This window comes from Pygocentrus nattereri, chromosome 12 (genome assembly GCF_015220715.1).
Source record: "Pygocentrus nattereri isolate fPygNat1 chromosome 12, fPygNat1.pri, whole genome shotgun sequence".
Lineage (NCBI taxonomy): Eukaryota > Metazoa > Chordata > Actinopteri > Characiformes > Serrasalmidae > Pygocentrus > Pygocentrus nattereri.
This window is the reverse complement of record NC_051222.1, coordinates 26,213,572-26,230,781: the sequence shown is the minus strand read 5'-3', so window position 1 is coordinate 26,230,781 and position 17,210 is coordinate 26,213,572. Positions and strand designations below refer to the sequence as shown.

The window sequence follows — 17,210 nt, the reverse complement described above, 5'->3', positions numbered from 1 at the left end:
CAAACTGCATGTCTTTCCATGTGGCCACCGAAACCAATAGAGCAAAAATGCTGAAGAAATCACATGTGGGAGCACTTTAAATTATTTAGGGTGTTATAACAGGGAGGTATAACAAGTTTGATGAATCCTCTCAAATATGTAATTGTGAGTCTTATCCAAGTACTGCTCAGTAGGCAAGGCTACGTGCCTTCCGTCTTGGCCCATTTCAGCTTATTTGTAAATATCACAATATAACAAACACACTTAAAATAATGTTGACTGTGAACATAAATACTGTTTTTGGGATTAAAATTGGATATACCAACGCATATATGAAGTCTGGACCAGCCCTACTAATTAGATTAACTTACATTTAAGTTGAGAAAGTTTTTGCTTCTGTTTCAAGGTGTTGTTAAGCAGCAATTTATTAAGTACATTATATGCCCATAATAACAAAATCCTAGTTAGTAAAATTCAATAAAATAACAACCATACATTGTTCAGTTCAAACATATCTTTGCTCTCAGACTTGCAAACTGATCTGAGCCAGCAGGAGGAGAACTCTCTATGAGTTCTGTACTCGGACTGGAGGTTTTTTCTATGAACTCTCCACTTTATGTCCTCAGCAACACTCAATACTGTGATGTGCTGACAAGCCAATAGGTAGTCACTGAGGAGGCATGCTGTGCAGCAGACTAGAATGTTACAGATGGTGGAGTAGTGAAGCTGCTGACTGTGTGAGAATGCGTAGAACTCACCGTATCAACCTGCCTCAGCACAGTTCCCTCTCCGAAGAACAACGGTTTTCGTGCATCCACCAAGATCAGATCGAAGTAAGACTGCCATGGGCGATGAGGAGAGCCATGCTATAGAATATACACAGTGAATTTTCTAGAGTGAAACCACATTACTGCAAAAAGTGATGGCACAATGCCACTTTATCCTTTCTGATACAATGCCAATACAGAAACTTTAACAGGTTTCCCAGTATGGGTGTTACGAATACACATGGTAATAACAGACAAAAAAAGAAAGAAACAGAAGAATTAACAAAAAAATAAATAAACAAACAAACAAATAAATGTGAAAGATATTTTCTTATTCTGTATCGAAAACATTGAATCTTGTATTTTTGTATCATTACACCACTAGTTTTCACCCTTTTTAGGAAATCATTTTCCATGACTTTTCAAGGACAAATATACACTACTGCTCACAAAAGGTCATTTTACAATAACACACAATTGCAGATATTTTAAAAATTAAGTAAATAACTAATCCTCAATGACTCTTATCTAACCGAATGCTATGCTGAAACATACTAAAACAAAACGTTCCTCAACCAATCACTTGATCAAAAGTTCCAATAAAATATTAGACGGGAACTACAACAAGCTAGTGTGGGTTATTGTAGCCTCATGTTACCAGATGTAAGACTGTACCATTCCAAACTACAATGAATGCACACTCAAACTAGGGATTAGTGGCTAAAAATTTGCACTCTTGGATGGCTTAATGGATCAACTTTACACTTTTCCAGGAATTCACTAATATTTGCAGGACAATTTATCAATTTTCTGATTGTGCAAGTGTTTTCATAACTGGAAATCTAGACTAAAACTCGCAAGGTTTTCAAGGTTTTCCAGGACATCTGCGAATCTAGCTTTAGTGTCAACTAATACAGCAATTCAGTGTTTTTAAAATGAATCACTACATGTAATGAAGATGGCCATGTAAAAATGGCATGCCAAAACTGCTCAAATACTCTACCACTTTACATAAAGACATACATAGCCAACAATACAAAAACATAGCATTATGATTTTTTGAATGAACCCTTTCGCACACAAGAAATGTATATTACAGTGCAAATAAACTTTGCTGAATTTGTAACTCTAGGAGGATCTAGTCCCAGTTTTTACATACTAAATACTTGTACAGTACTGTGCAAAAGTCTTAGGCACCCAAGACACATTTTGTAAATCTATTTATTTGTGTACTATATGTTTATTTGCTGAGAAAAGTGTTAATATTTGAATAAACAAAACTTATAGAATATTAATTGAATATTAATTCATAATGAATTTTCACACACACACACACACACACACACACACACACACACACACACACACACACACACACACACATTTTATATATATACATATATCTCAATGGTCATTTTATGGATGTTACTGTGTTTGTTTAACCCTTTTCAAGCCTCTCCTCAAGGAAGCCCAGTATTATATGTAGTTAAAAAGCAGCTCTGTGGTGGCTGTGAAGGTGTCAAAGAAAAATATGGACCCAAGAAATTCTTCTTTTTTTTAATTTTATGTTTATTTGAATTATGAATATGACTTTATTATAATGTATATTGTGATAAACTCACTGCTGAGGTAAATTGTTTAATAATTTGCTTAGATGCCTAAAATTTTCACACAGTTCTGTATATCAGCATCATTTTCGACACATATGTTAAAAAATACTGAATGTCTAACCAGAATTCCTACATTTTTGCATCGCTAAGATGACGTAATTGTACTGTAATACAAAGTTAGCTACTCATTGTTCTTATGTTATCTTTAATTTCCTATATGAGTGCCAGCATTTTCTGCTGATATCAGCCTGATATGAATACTGGGTTTTGAATCAGTGCTAACTGCAGACCAGTGTAACTACTCACAAAATTCACATAAACTAGTCAAATAAAAGACTTACCCTAGGCCCAAAAGGGAAATCGAACAAGTAGGTCATGATTTTCTGCAATTAAACACAAAAGAGTGTGAGGATCATTATTCTGGGAAAATTATATAAAAGTTTATGTATGCATTTAGATTTGTATGTAATCATGTGTGTTGAAACAGCTGCGTGATATTTGTAAACTCACATCTGTATATTTGTAGTCACTGTTGGTGGCCAGAAACACTTTGGTAACTTCATTCATGCGGCTCAGCAGCAGCGGCAGCTTAGGCTTTGGAAAAGAGAACGCACAACACATTCAGGTCTACTGCTTTCGTTGTATTAATACAAAAGAAAAATTTTAAAAGATCAAGCAAACTTACATCTTTCACCACATACTTCTCTAGGTTTTCTACTGTTTTTTCCTTCAGAGTTCCCTGTGGAGAAGAGTTCAAGATTACATTACGCAGTAGGGCTCGAGTGATATGAAAATGAGAGCAACATGGATTTCAATGTGTAATCTAATAATTCACATGATAATTGATGATATTTGCAGATGAGATTTGCAGCACCTTAACATCAGGCAGTATTAGCAAACAATTAATATATCAGTCAGGCTCTAGCTAACGCAGCTTCATGTGTCCCATCATTATTGCTGGAAGCCAATGACATTACTGAGAGCTTGTTCACATGTGTCCAGATATTTATGAAAGCACATTTTTCTCTCTACATTAAAAAAATAAATTTGCCCAAACAAGCAGCATTTTAAAAAATTCTCCATCCACACAAGAATACAAAAAAAAGTAAAAAACCTTGCAAGCATTACATCCCAGGAGCCAATAACATGCCATAAAACAGGTTGACAAACAGCATAAAAAGAATGAAGAAGCATGTTTATTGCAAGAAATACCAAGAACGATCTTGTGGTGAGGGCATGTGACGGCATGTTGCTTAAACAACAACAGGCTATGTCTACAAATATTTAAAACAAAAACAGTGACACAATAAGAGGAATTCTCGCACGGACTGACATTGTAATGACATACTAAAGCTAAATTAGCTAAACATGTAATCAAATGTGTATTACTGAAACTATCCGGTCCTCAGCTATGGCAGATTGAATAACACGGAATAGAGTAAAACTGCACTGAGTAAAACTGCACTGAGTAAACTCATGCTGATGCTGGGCAAGCACAGTATACTAAACCAATAAGCGTCACTGGGCAACACTCCTAACAGTACGTTCACCTACCCCTGTAACATAGTGCAAAAGTTATGGCACATTTTATGTTTTTTCAATATGTTAGACAGGTTAAATTAAATATGTAAATGAATGGAAACAGTGAACTAAAATTGTAAGAAAAATTGTTATTTTCAGAGGTTATTTTGTGTTCTTTACTGTTAGTTCCTCTATATCAAACAACAAAATAAAAGGAATTGTTCACAGAAAATGTCTCTTCCCTGTAGAGGATGTGTTTATTTATTTTCACTTAAAAAATGTAATTTTAGCAGGAGGTATTCAAATTTCTTTTAGTCAGTCACAGAAAACAGAAGGAAATAAAAGAAAATACGTTCCAAAATATCCATAAAAGTGTGGGTGGGGTTCGAATGCAGTGATAGTTCTGAGGCAAGTCTTGGCTTTAACATCTATTGCACATGACCATTTTGTCATTCTGTACCAGCTCTTGTACATTATCATTTTAACATTCCGCTCCGCTACCTTAAAGTGGACCCAGTCAACGGCGTCTCGTACGTCCTGGAACATGCTCTTGAAGGACATGAAGAGGTCTCCGTTTTTGAAGCCTGTCTCACAGCTAAAGGGTTGGAAAATAGGAGACAAGGCTAAGATTCTGAGCCCGGGCCAGATAACACACACTATCGACAGTCAGACATGGTTTAAATGGGACAGTCTTCCCTTGTTTGAGGTTGTTCCGAGCCAAACAGGAAAGCCCTCTCCCCCTAAAAGGACCAACAATCATTTCAGAGGACATGCATCCAGACCAGAACAAATCACACACTCAATTAAGTCTGTATAGGCTTGAATGCATTTAAATTATGAGTGTTATTAATTACCCACTACATTTGTGTGCTTAAATTGTTGTTAAGACAGATGTTATACAATCAGTTATCATTATTGATTGCATTTCAGTTTTTTTGTTATGTCATGCCTGTACACAGTTCAGTGGACTACAACTGCACTACTGTAAAAGGCTCCTTTTTAAAGCATGCTGTAAAAAGATTTTGCCACACTGCGATTTGCTTATCAGCGAGTGACAGACTTGCCTGATAGACAAACCACTGACAAGCCTCTCCCAGCATGTGCGGGCGAGAGAGAGAGATATGGAGTTTGAATCATCTGCATGTGGATGCGGTGTCCAAGGTAACTGTGTTTCGGAGGTACTAGGGTTGAAATTCTCACCTTGCATATCGGTCACAGTTTGAGAAGAAGTCAACCAGGCAGGCATAGAGGTAGGTTTCTGTGTGAAGGAGAGAGAAATATGGATATATAATAATAACAGAGTATAAATGATTGTAAATTGATTATTACTTTCTAGTTTACAACTGTTTGGCTTGGCAAACCTTTTTATTAGTAACATACAGTACAATTACGGTGAATTACTTCAAGCTCAAAAAATACTTTGAACTCAAAAAGAGCAGCGCAAAATGAAAATGAAACTGTGGCCGGACCATCCGGGACTGAACGCGCAATTCCATCTATAAAAATGTGAAACATACTCATAATAAAATCCTATAGAAAGCGGCTTTCATTTCTATGCTAAGGCTGTTTTCAGACATAGTTCAACTGTGGTTGAATGGTTGATCAATTTGAAATTAACCAATCAGGTGGCTGAATCCATTCCAAAAGTACACGCCAAAAAAGCTCTGCCGCTGCCATTATGAGCAACAGCTCCTGCTCCAAGAACGATATGAGCATCTATCAAGAACCAAGTCTCTCAAACAGACAGATTATACAGACAGTACAGAGCTGACAAGTTAATAAAAGAATAGAAAAGTGTGCTTTGATGCTGAATTCTCACATTTGGTACAGACTATTATAAAACAAATTGTCCCCACCAGCAGTTAAATGAACCAGACTTTCAAGACCCCCAGTTTTTGACCATGGTTCAGTTGTTTGGGACATGCCAGAGTATTTCATTTCAAAATGGACCAAAACAGAAAAAGTTTGGTAAGTCCATACAAAACAAAGTAGGGCTTCGCCATGACAATTTCAACTCATTTGCTTATTTGTCTATAATGGGACCACATTTCTCTTGATTCCCTAAAACTCAGAACATACAGTTTTTTTTTATTTGAAAAAGCTTAAAGAAGAAGAATGGCAGTGACTTATTGTCCACCTGGAAGATTGAAGAGAGTGTTGAGGATGTAGAAGCGTTCGGTGTCATCACGCTGGATGAACTTGTTGGGGTAGAGCTCTCGGATGTCAGGCCTGGCACAGAGCAGAAATGTATGAGCAATTTGAACAAATATAGCTCATCTATGCAGAAGTACTACAACAAATATGTTACAGAGGTTTCTAAAATATGGATTTGATGGTGACAAAGCAATTGTCCATAACAATTAGGTTAGGTGTTGTAAGCAAACCAGTGTCACCAATTTCAGAGAATATGAATGATGTGAACAGTTCTAGAAAAGTTCTGTCAGACTTGTGTAATTCAATAGAAAGGATTTCCTGTCCACAAAGTTAACATATGAACAGAAACTGACAAGTGTCTTCTTACCCACGGAGGAAGTTAAAGCCATGTACACAGACCAGGATGTTACCATAGGCGTCCACCTTCAGAAGGTTACCATACATGGTGTCGAATACCAGACCTCTGGAGCAGAGAGGAGGACACAATGTTTTCAGAAAAGCTTATTAGAGAAATCACTAAACTTTACGAAACTTGATCTGTGACTATCAAAAGGGAAGCTTTGAAGTTTTTAGCTCAATCAATATATTGTTTGATAATATCAGAGCAGCTTACCTAGTCGGGAAGGAGGGGTCATAGACAAAGCTAAGCAGCTCCTGGGGGTAGCCAATTGAGACCAGTCGCTCAACAGTCAGGTCAAAACCCAAGGATTCATATTCTGGAGATTTGTACACTAAAACAAAACATAATGCACGGTTTATTGCACATTATCGGACATGTGACTTTGTGTATGATTGCTCAACTAAGAAAAAGCTTAATAACGATTTCCTTAAATCATAATATATATAATATATAATAAGGTCTATATACTAAGTCAATATATGTCAACTCAATCCATCACAACAAACCAGTAACAATAAACTGGATCTACTAAGTCAAGATTCACTGCTTTAAAAAAGCTTGTGTCATGTTATACTAACTGAACCTAACTTTGATCATCTCTGGAAATATTCCACAATGCTAAAAACAAAAACAATGTCTAGTAAAAAAAAAGAGTAAAGGCTCAGAGAGAGGTGCCTTTTAAATGCAACAGCTCAAGCAAAAAACAGGAATTGAGAAAAAAGTTAACTCATATCATAGTTTATGATACACTACTGCCTATTTGTAACTACATTAGCCTACAATGCGCAGCATTGTTTTAGCCTGTAGAGCTCTAAGTCACAAGTAAGTTAAACCACGTGTAATTATTGCCAGATTCCAGTTATAGCTGCTTAAGCATTATATATAGGAAAGATGGTTTCCACATTGTTGCATTCTAAATACAGACGTTAAATGACATCACCCAGTCTGTCACAAATGTAAACACCCTCAGTGCTAAGTCTGTTCCTGAGAAGCACTATATTTGGTACTCTATTCTCAAAACACAGGCTTTGCTACCAGAAATAAACTCATTTTTCAAAGAACAGCCACAGGAGTATTATTTTAGGGGACAGAACCTAGGATGTCCCACACTGTGATGTCTTTCCACAGGGTAGGGCAAAGCTAACCAAAGTATTCAAAACACATTCACACTGGCTTAACAGGCTCCCTGAATGTTCTGTGATCTAATCTGGAGCGAAACCGGATACATTCACCCTTTCACATTTAAACCCAATTAAAGCTTCAGACCCATGTGAAGCGAGAGCCTGGTAACATTTCGAAGACAAAAGACCCAGCTGAGAACTCTAAGCCCTTGGTTTGCCGTTCGATGCTGGTACTCGAATGCAACTGGGATAAAAATAAGAAGGACATCAACAAAACAATAATAGCTTTGGCAAAGTATGGAAAGACACTCAATCCAGCTCCTGTCACATGCTGGGAAGGCAAGAGGAATGTGTTTGCTCTGGTTGTTGATGCTGCTTTAGGTCGTGGGAGTGCAGGAGTGCGAGGGAGATCTCCTGAGACAAGAGATGCAATTCGGACTGCCTCAGGGAACAGCACTAGGGCCTCTAGAGATCAGTGTGTGACATGAGGCTGAACCATGCATGTTTATAAAATTCAATTTGTTATCGTCAAATGTTTGTCTATGACAGTTTTGTCTGCCTCAGTAAGAGATGGGTTTAATCTTTGTTAACATAGTACTGACGACATCAGAAGGATGAAGGGTTCAAACTATGTAGATCACTTTCTTTCTTTCTATTTATCTTTCACAACTCTTTATCTAGCAAACATATGACCCTCTATGTGCATGATCACAGAGCAAGAAAGCATAAAACCCAAAGAAAGCATAAAACCCAAATTCCTCATTTACATCCTCATTTCTACAGATGCGTGTGCGTTACTGTGCAAAATCAACAACTGATCAAATTAATATATGGGATATACATATGACCTACATATACAGTATATGCCTATGACCCCACAACACGATACTGTAGAAAAACAAGACTGTGTGTGCAATGAGGACAGGCAGAGGTCCTCCTGCAGTGCTGCACCTAGCAGAGCACAGGCAGCTCGCCAGTGAAATCCTACAGAGTCTTTACTTCAGGCCAGATTCTTCTGTCCAAATAGTGGCCCCACATATCCCTCCCCTTTCCCTCACTATGTCTCTATGCATCTCCTCTTAAGCTCTGCACTGCTACAAAGAAACCTATTTTGAGCCTCTTTTCCTTTCAGTCACTACTCATATAGGCACCCGTTTGACAGCCCACAGTTGGTCAAGCTGACCTTGCACTATGCTACAGCACATTATAGCTATGCAGCCTGTAAATATTCTGAAGAGAAAATATGTTTGTAAAAGCAGGAGTTCATATTTATAATTATACCTAAGAACTATGCCACTTAGAAACTTATTTGTTGGCTCACATCTGCACAGATCCATAATGAATAGGAGCTTAGATTAGATGACTTCTCTGTCTACCACTGTGTGAACAGTATTTGTGCACAAGGCTATAAAAATAACACAAAAAGGCCACATATCAGAATAAAACAGTGCCTACTAAAAACACAGTACAGACTAAACAGCACAAATGTTGCCCAAGGATACTGATTAGTCTTTGTGTGTGCAAAACAAATTGCAGTCACAAAACGTTCATTATATTTATTGATTTTTATTTGTAATACTTGAAATCGTATTGTTTATATATTCACAAAAAAAAAAAAAAAAAAAAAAAAAAAAAAAAAAAAAAAAAAATCGATAAAAAGCAAGATATACACTATTCTGAATGTGTCCATCTTTATCATTTCAATCATCAAGCTTGATGAATATGAAATGAAGAATAATCAATCACTGATTATCCATTATCATACCTACGACACTCAGATTTACTTACAGGTACCGAGAATCAACATCACTGCACACTGCATTATGGGATAATTTCATCATATTGGCAGTGTTATTTAATTATTTATATTCTACAAATACAAACACTGCAATATATTAACGATGTTACAGTTTTATTGTGTTCTTCAGACTTGTCCTGCCTAAAAGTGACACAAATGAAAAGGGAGTATACCTGGAGTATACAACTCCAGAGGGATGCCAAACAATGATATAATAATAAAGTAGCCTTACTGCCAGCATGGATCAATTCACACTACTGACACTAGTCTGACACACTACTTTCACTCAGCCTCTGGCACATTTAACACAGAGTGCATGCAATGTTTTAATCAAACACTGTATCTGACATATTTCACTCAGTTACTGGCAGATTCTGCTTTTTTTTCCCAGCATATTTCACTGAAGTACTGGCATATTCCACTGTACGTAGCCTTTTGTCTTAGCTACTTAGCCAACTAATGACACCATTACTGAACTGTAGTAAATTAAACACCACAGAAAAAACACATTAGATCATACATGTCTTAAGTTCACACTGAAATGGCAATCAATCCACAGCCTTTAAGAGAAATAGACAAATTCTAACCGGGTGACTGTTACTAGCCAAGTCTGTCTAACTTACTTTACCTTGTGCCCTTTAGCTGGCAAACAAGACGTTTGTAAAGAATGAGTTGTCTGATACCAAATGATGCTGAAAGTTTTATTCCATTAAATCCACACATCTAAGAGTATCAAATTATCTGGAGCTTGATGTTTATCAGTACTCTCATCGTGATGCTTACTATGTGCTGTTTAACTAAAGCTGCAACCGAATAGTTGAATGAACTTTTTCCTCTTGATCTTTGATCTGGTGCTCATGCAGAACCCCATCCTAGTCACTTCTGCAAACATATTTAATGAGTCAATGGGCTACAGATCAGCAAAATCATGGAAAGCAGAAAGACAAACTAGCATTTGACTTTTTAGAACCAGCCTAGACCAACTAACCCTAAAACAACGGCGGAAAAGACAATGTATGACGAGGTCTGGCCATGCAAGCCGATTGGTTGAGAAGTGCTCTAGCCATGCAGTTATTTTGCCATAACATCACGTTATGTATCACATTGCTGAGACGCCGTTGCTAAGCAACGACTTTGACAGCTGTAGGAGGCGCTTAAGCCATTTGAACGTTTTTACTCCTCACTTTTTACTCACACATACAGAAAATGGATACTGTTAAGATCACATTTGACCGAAAGCCAACTTGGTCAGACTCTAAAGATGAGACTACACTAAATTCCCAAACTGTCAGCTGGTCTGTGTGAGGAGTTGGAGAGTGAACTGCCTGAGTGAGCGGAGTTCATTACTCTGACGCAGCAACAAGCTGCTTATTAAAGAAATATAATTTGGCAGAAGGAATTGCAAACATTAAAATATATTGACACATTCACGACAGAATTGATTTGTTTCTTACTTCATTTATTAAACTGCTGTGTAGAAGCAATGGAACATTCGAGGTTGTGTGTTATTGTGAATAACATCACGGCTGTGATGATCTACTCGCCTTCGGCTCATACTTGCGATAACACTCCCTCTCGTGTTCTTTGCTTAACCTATCCATGGAACTGAAAGCAAGGCACAGTTTGAAATGAAACTGTAGTTCAAAAATACTTACCTTTATTTCTTTGTTGTATCAGAGAATAAAGTCTGATGATACAAATTAAAGAAAATAGAGGACTGTGTGACGCAGAAGCATCAATACATGCGTTTATTACTTCTAGGCTAGACTATTGTAATGCACTACTGTCAGGATGCACTAGCAGGAATTTAAGCAAACTTCAACTAGTTCAAAACTCTGCAGCCAGGGTCCTCACTAAAACTAGAAAATTGGATCATATCGGTCCAGTTCTGTCATCACTTCATTGGCTGCCTGTTAAATTGATTATAAAATTATTTTATTGACATATAAAGCCACGCATGGAATCACTCTGGAGTACCTGCAAGACCTTGCAAGCCACCACGATTACCCAGATCACAGAGTGCTGGCTTATTAACAGTGCCTAGAATTCATAAGGCTGCAGCTGGGGGAAGAGCTTTTTCTTATAAAGCCCCCAAACTCTGGAATGATCTTCCAGAAAATGTTCGGGACTCAGACACAGTCTAGGCTGAAAACTCACTTGTTCAGTTTAGCTTTTGGTAGGTAATGTTCCCCCTTAGATAAAGGCAGCAGATCCAGGGGTCCATGGACACAGGGTATTACAGTAAACAGAGACGCCGCTCGCACATGGTTACTCAGGTTTGTGGACGGTGGAGCGGAGGGATGCCAAACTGTTTCAGAGTGCTCCCGTGTCTGTGTGTCCTTCTGGTTCTCTCCTTTTAGTTAAGCTGTTAAGTCAGATCTGCTGGAGTCATTAGCCACACTCTGGAAATGTTTACATTCCTCTGTTTTACCTACACCCAAACAGAATAGAACTAATTCCATCTCCCTGCCCTTTTCCGAGTAAATGACCGCCCACTTGTCTGGCTGGACGGACGACTGACTGTCGAGCTCTCCTGCTACCCGCTGTCTCCTATACCACTGATGCCCCAGGCTTGCTCACTTGGGGGTTTTACATTCATGTCAAAACTTTGTCTTTACTGGAATTCTGTGAAGCTGCTTTGTGACAACACCAGTTGTAAAAAGCGCTACAAATAAAATTGATTTGATTTTTATTAAAAGGCAAACAAACAAACAAAACAATCTCTTTGAATACTTCTAATAGTTAAGGTGTTAGTATTATGCTGGGAATTATTTTGGGAAACGAGGCCTAATAATATTTTAATTAGGCCTTTATACTTTTAGTGGCTGGTTGTGCTGACATACTTCTGTACAAATAGCCAGCATGTCAAGTATTGAAAAATGTCCTATATAGGCTTATCAGGAACTCACACAAGGTAAAAGGGCAAAGGTCATGCTTACTTTTGCATAGCACACTGTTGTCACAGCAAGCAGTCATAGGTAACCACTTTCCAAAAACACTTTTCAATATTAACCTGCAGGCGTTGGGTAAAATGTAAGATACAGGTTTTAAATTCCGTCAATATATCTGATCAATCAGTCCAATCTACCAATTTTTATTTTTTAATGATTCAGATTCTTTCTATGAATCACAGTGTATACAGTAAGGTAGGGACACAGCAATCTTATCTGGAATCAGAAATGATCCTTGTATATTTTAATGGACTGGATGTATTAAGCTTGATCCACTTCCCTTTCTTGCACTCTTATTTATGCCACTGTTGTAGAGGTGCCATAAACAAAGCATGTCATTGACAAGCAGCATGCCTGCATATCAAAGGTGAAATCATTTTACAACAGCATTTTAAACTAACTAGTAACCACATCATTAATCATCAACCGGTAGCTGCTCAAATTGGATCACAAGTTGAAAATGACTGAATTTTGTGGTACTGTTGCCACCTCTTAATCACAAAAAAGGCATAAACTTCATTCTTTACAACAACCAATTTCAAGCAGCTTAAATTTCCAATAACCAACATAAGACATACATATTTAAATTGTTGTAGTCAAACTGTTCACTTAATAATTATATCAGTCAGTAAAGCTGAAGTCAAAGCTGTCAAATATGAACTGCTCACTATTGTTATTTTATTTTTATTTTTCTACCACCAGTTGGTTAGTGCAAAAGTTAGCAGATAGCTAAAGTTACTGCTAGGAAGCCAAAGTATCATGTCTGTATTTTTTAGTGTCTACATCACTGCATTTCTTTATTGCTGGCGGTGGGGGGGGGGTTACCAAAGGTTATATCTGTGTATAGCATGATAGGTATTGAAGTGAAATAATGTTCATGAACAAAAATCACAAGAAATATACACAATTGTGAGCTATGTGAAGTTGAACTGATGAAACCAAGGAATCCAATGCTGATCCTTTTACATACACTGTCCAAACGTAACACGACAAATAATGCAACAAATGCAATTTTAAACTCTTATATTTATATACTTTTTGGTTTGTATCAGTTCTCTTCAAAGAGTTTTTTGTTATATGCTATTGCCATACTAAAGGTCAGGTTTGGATGCATTGTAAATGAATGGATGTCTATGGAAGCTCTTCATGGTTCATGAAAGGACTTCCTCTGGTACAGTTCGACAGCAGAAGTCTGGCCCCACAGAAGCTGTTATCTCCTCCTTCAGCTAGATGCACTCATTGACAGATAAGTATGCCTCGCAAGCATGCATGTACGTTTGCCAGTAGGAATGCTGTCTGATAGCCAGGATCACTTTAGCCAGAGCATGAAACATACACCCATAAGTCAAAACAAAACAACATGTGTGATGCATCTAAATACTGATTTCCAGAAAGAAACCAGTCTTGCATCAAACATCTGGATGCACATTTTTTTAAAAACCTTGACCTTAAACACTGTCTCAACGTACAACTGCAACATTTAGATGCAATGCGTGAATGTAACCAATTTCCACTTTGCTGTCAACACCAGAATCCTGACTTTCGAACTACTGGTTGGACATAGAGGCCAACAATAACTCAGAAGAGACATGAATAGGATTATTTTTCATGCAGACACCCATATTACTGACATGGACAGAGAACAGATTAATACAGACTGAGATTCATTGTATTGTATTGTATTGTACTGTATTGTACTGGAGATACAGTGCTGGACAAAAGTTAGCATGTATTTAATTTTCGGTCAAAGCAGCCATTAAATTCAAGTTAAAGGTTGATCGATTATTGGCCAGACGGATAATCGGAGCTGATATTCAGCATCTTGCCAATAAAAGCGCCTTTTGTCAGTTATGTGCATATCTGATGCTACAAAGACAAACAAAACACACTTCTGTAGTCTGGCCCAATGCTTCGCCTACAGCGTTACTAGACTGCAGATGAGTGCAAACAACCAGCACTTCTGTAGTCGGTGTTTGTGTCCCGCTCCATATCAAGTAAATTCAATCAAACTTGCTTTTTCGGTTTTGTGAGAGACACAGGAGGGAATGAAGAAGCACCTGTTTCACTCTCACAGCAAAAGGAAAAGATAAAAACTTATCACAGTTCAACAAAATAGTTGCACTCATTCACATAATTTCACTCACTCTAACCAAACAAATGTGACTCATGCATGGAGCTCTGGCCCTGCCCAAAACAACACATTAGTTTGGTGAGTGAGGTTTCTGTGTGAGGGACCAAGCACACTGGACTCACACTGCTTCTGTAGGAGTTCAGTGAGCCAACTATGCAGACAAGCCTCAAGAAAACAAGAAATTATTTGAAAAATCATAACATTTCTTTTTACATTTAATACATTTATGTATTTTTGCTTGCTAAAGGCCGTTTCCATCAAATCCTGCAATGCATTTTCAAGAGCCAGTGAGAACACTCTGATGAATTCAACATGACCAACTACTGCTTGTTATCACATAAAACACATTTTTAATTCAGCAACAGAATAAAATAAAAACTACAATTTACACACCCTCACTGTTGCTGCTTTTTACAAAGTAGTGACAATTTTAACTGCATGATTATTAAGATATTTACTGTAATATTTTTACAGTAACACATTTACAGTTCTAAGTATTTGGTTAGTGTAGGCTTTATATGTTTTTTAGTCTGTGTCTAGGTTTTCTCTCTTGCACCCACATACTGAAAACATAAGCTCCACTCCCACTGTGTGCCCTTTTAACACTGTCTGTGACTCATATTACATATCGGTTTTATATAAAACTGCATAAAAACATATTTACATACAGTTTTAATGTAAAGTTTTTGAAGTACATTTTTGAGCTCCATTTTCTAACAAAAGTCATTAACTATGAAACATGTTTGTTAATGTAAAATGTTAGTATTTTTGTAGCCTACACTGTCTAAAAGTCAAAGCATTTAATTTTTTTAAAAAATGTTCTTATATTCATTTAATGTAAATTGTGAGTAAGAGCTACATACTGCAAACATCAAATTTATGGTAAATGAATATCAGTCCCAAATACTGCTTGTATCTCTGATTACCAATAATCTGTATTGGCCCTTCAACCCAAAGTTGTTCTTTTTTTTTGAGTCAAAATACAGATAACGGATAATTACAAAGAAGCAAAAGCTCAAAAACAACCGATTTTTTTCAGTAATTTTTTAGTGTGTCACCTTTTTACCTTTATTACAGCTTCCATTCTTTTCAAGACACTTGCTTTCAATTTTTCAAAGAATTTTGCAGAGATATTTTTTCACACCTCTAAACTTCAGTCTTAGTAGTTGGTTATATATTCTGGATTCTGGGGTGGTCAGTTCAATGTTCTGATAACACTAGCAGCTTTTTTGTTTGACTCCATTTTCTTCTTTTTTCTATTTTATTGAACAAAATTTTGACAGCTACACATCCTTTCAGGCACAGTGGTGAGTTGTCTTATCACCATGGACGCATGGACAGAAACACCTGCAGATTTTTTCTGATCTGAAGAGTGGAGCTTGAATGTCTCCTGTGTCTCAAAGATGATAGCTTTAGTCACCAGTCAAATTCTTCAAGCATTAAGAGAAACAGAGTTATTAGAATTAAGGCTATTAGAGACATCTGTAAATAAGCACTACAGCTAAAACCCTTAGTTACTTTAGAACATCAGAGGCAGTGATCTGGTTTGGCGAGGTTTGTGGTTGGAACTTGATAACAGTGCAGGACAACTTGATATTCCTCGGTCTTATAAACATTAGTACTTGGTTACGGGCAGCAATAAAGTTGTGGATGTTGACAGCTGAGCGCCAGCAGAATCTAACTCGAGCATGCAATGGAATCAGCCTGTGGACAGCACTAACCCCGTCGCCTTCAGAGGGCCATGAGCTGTGGTGTGTCACAGGAGCTGATCCACTTTCCTAAAGCGAGCAGTCTGGATTTAGTGGCTAGCCACCGCTAGAAGCTGAGTCACTGAGATGTGGTACAGAAAGCAAGGGGACATTAGAAACCCAATGCATCTGGTCCATGTTAAAATGCTGCACCCTAAAAACCAAACAGTTCTCGGTATCGAGTTCCTTGTTGACCCAAAGGACATAAATAAATGAGGCAATAAATAAGGCTAATTTGCTGATGAAGTTGGCCCTTCAAAACACTAGAATTTGAACCTAGGTTTTCAAATTTTATGGGCTCTCTGGGATTTAAGCCCCACATTTCGCTCTGAAATGTCCCAATTATCTTTCAGTCTCATTATTTCTTCAATTCGGTTGAGGCATTCGGTACCTGAGGGAGCAAAGCAGCCCCACAACATTACGCATCCACCACCATGTTTGACTGCAAGCATAATTGCTGGTCTGCACTGCCAAAGAGCTCTATTTTTGTTTGGTCTGTTCACAAAACATGTGCCCAAAAGAACTGTGGTTTGTTCAGGTACATTTTCAAAAGATCAGTCATGCCTTCTTAAGTCTTTCTTTCAGCAATGGAGTCTTCCTTGGCCTTCACCCATGAAGCTCTTCTTGGTTTAGTATGTGGCGTATTATGGTAGATGGCCTTTATCACTCCTGTGCTTGGCGATATTAGCACTGCTGATGCTCTCAGATAGCTTTGTGAAAAGGGATCAGGGAAGGTAAAGTGGCCTTTTTAAGCATTAAAACCAACATTCGTTGGTTAATTCAAGTCAAATGAGCCCTCATTCAATTCATTCTAATTTCTAAGTTGACACAGGCAAGTCTAATCTAATCTACTCTGAAAAGAATTCATCAAAGGGGTGCCAATAACTGTGTCACTTCCATATTTCCATTTTTATGCTTTCCTCTATTGCTTTTATTATTTTTTTCAACCCTTAGTTGTTGTGTACTGAACATGAGTGTATACTGACCAAACTACACATTTTTATTTTAGGAGATACTGAACATGTACTTA

The 17,210-nt window shown here is 37.5% G+C and overlaps 1 protein-coding gene across 2 annotated transcripts in view; it reads right to left on the bottom strand.

The window, feature by feature from the left end:
- Positions 1 to 17,210, bottom strand: part of nt5c2b (5'-nucleotidase, cytosolic IIb) — a 47,790-nt gene that overhangs the window by 16,983 nt on the left and 13,597 nt on the right. The window contains exons 4-12 of one of the 2 annotated variants that reach the window (XM_017712165.2): positions 6,645 to 6,762; positions 6,399 to 6,494; positions 6,015 to 6,106; positions 5,078 to 5,135; positions 4,379 to 4,472; positions 3,042 to 3,095; positions 2,867 to 2,950; positions 2,698 to 2,739; positions 738 to 845 (exon numbers count right to left, since the gene is read on the bottom strand). In XM_017712165.2, coding sequence (XP_017567654.1) covers positions 738 to 845; positions 2,698 to 2,739; positions 2,867 to 2,950; positions 3,042 to 3,095; positions 4,379 to 4,472; positions 5,078 to 5,135; positions 6,015 to 6,106; positions 6,399 to 6,494; positions 6,645 to 6,762 — 746 coding nt within the window. Of the gene's footprint in view, positions 1 to 737; positions 846 to 2,697; positions 2,740 to 2,866; positions 2,951 to 3,041; positions 3,096 to 4,378; positions 4,473 to 4,573; positions 4,616 to 5,077; positions 5,136 to 6,014; positions 6,107 to 6,398; positions 6,495 to 6,644; positions 6,763 to 17,210 lie in introns of those variants that run through there. The other variant, XM_037543201.1, reaches the window with a different exon arrangement.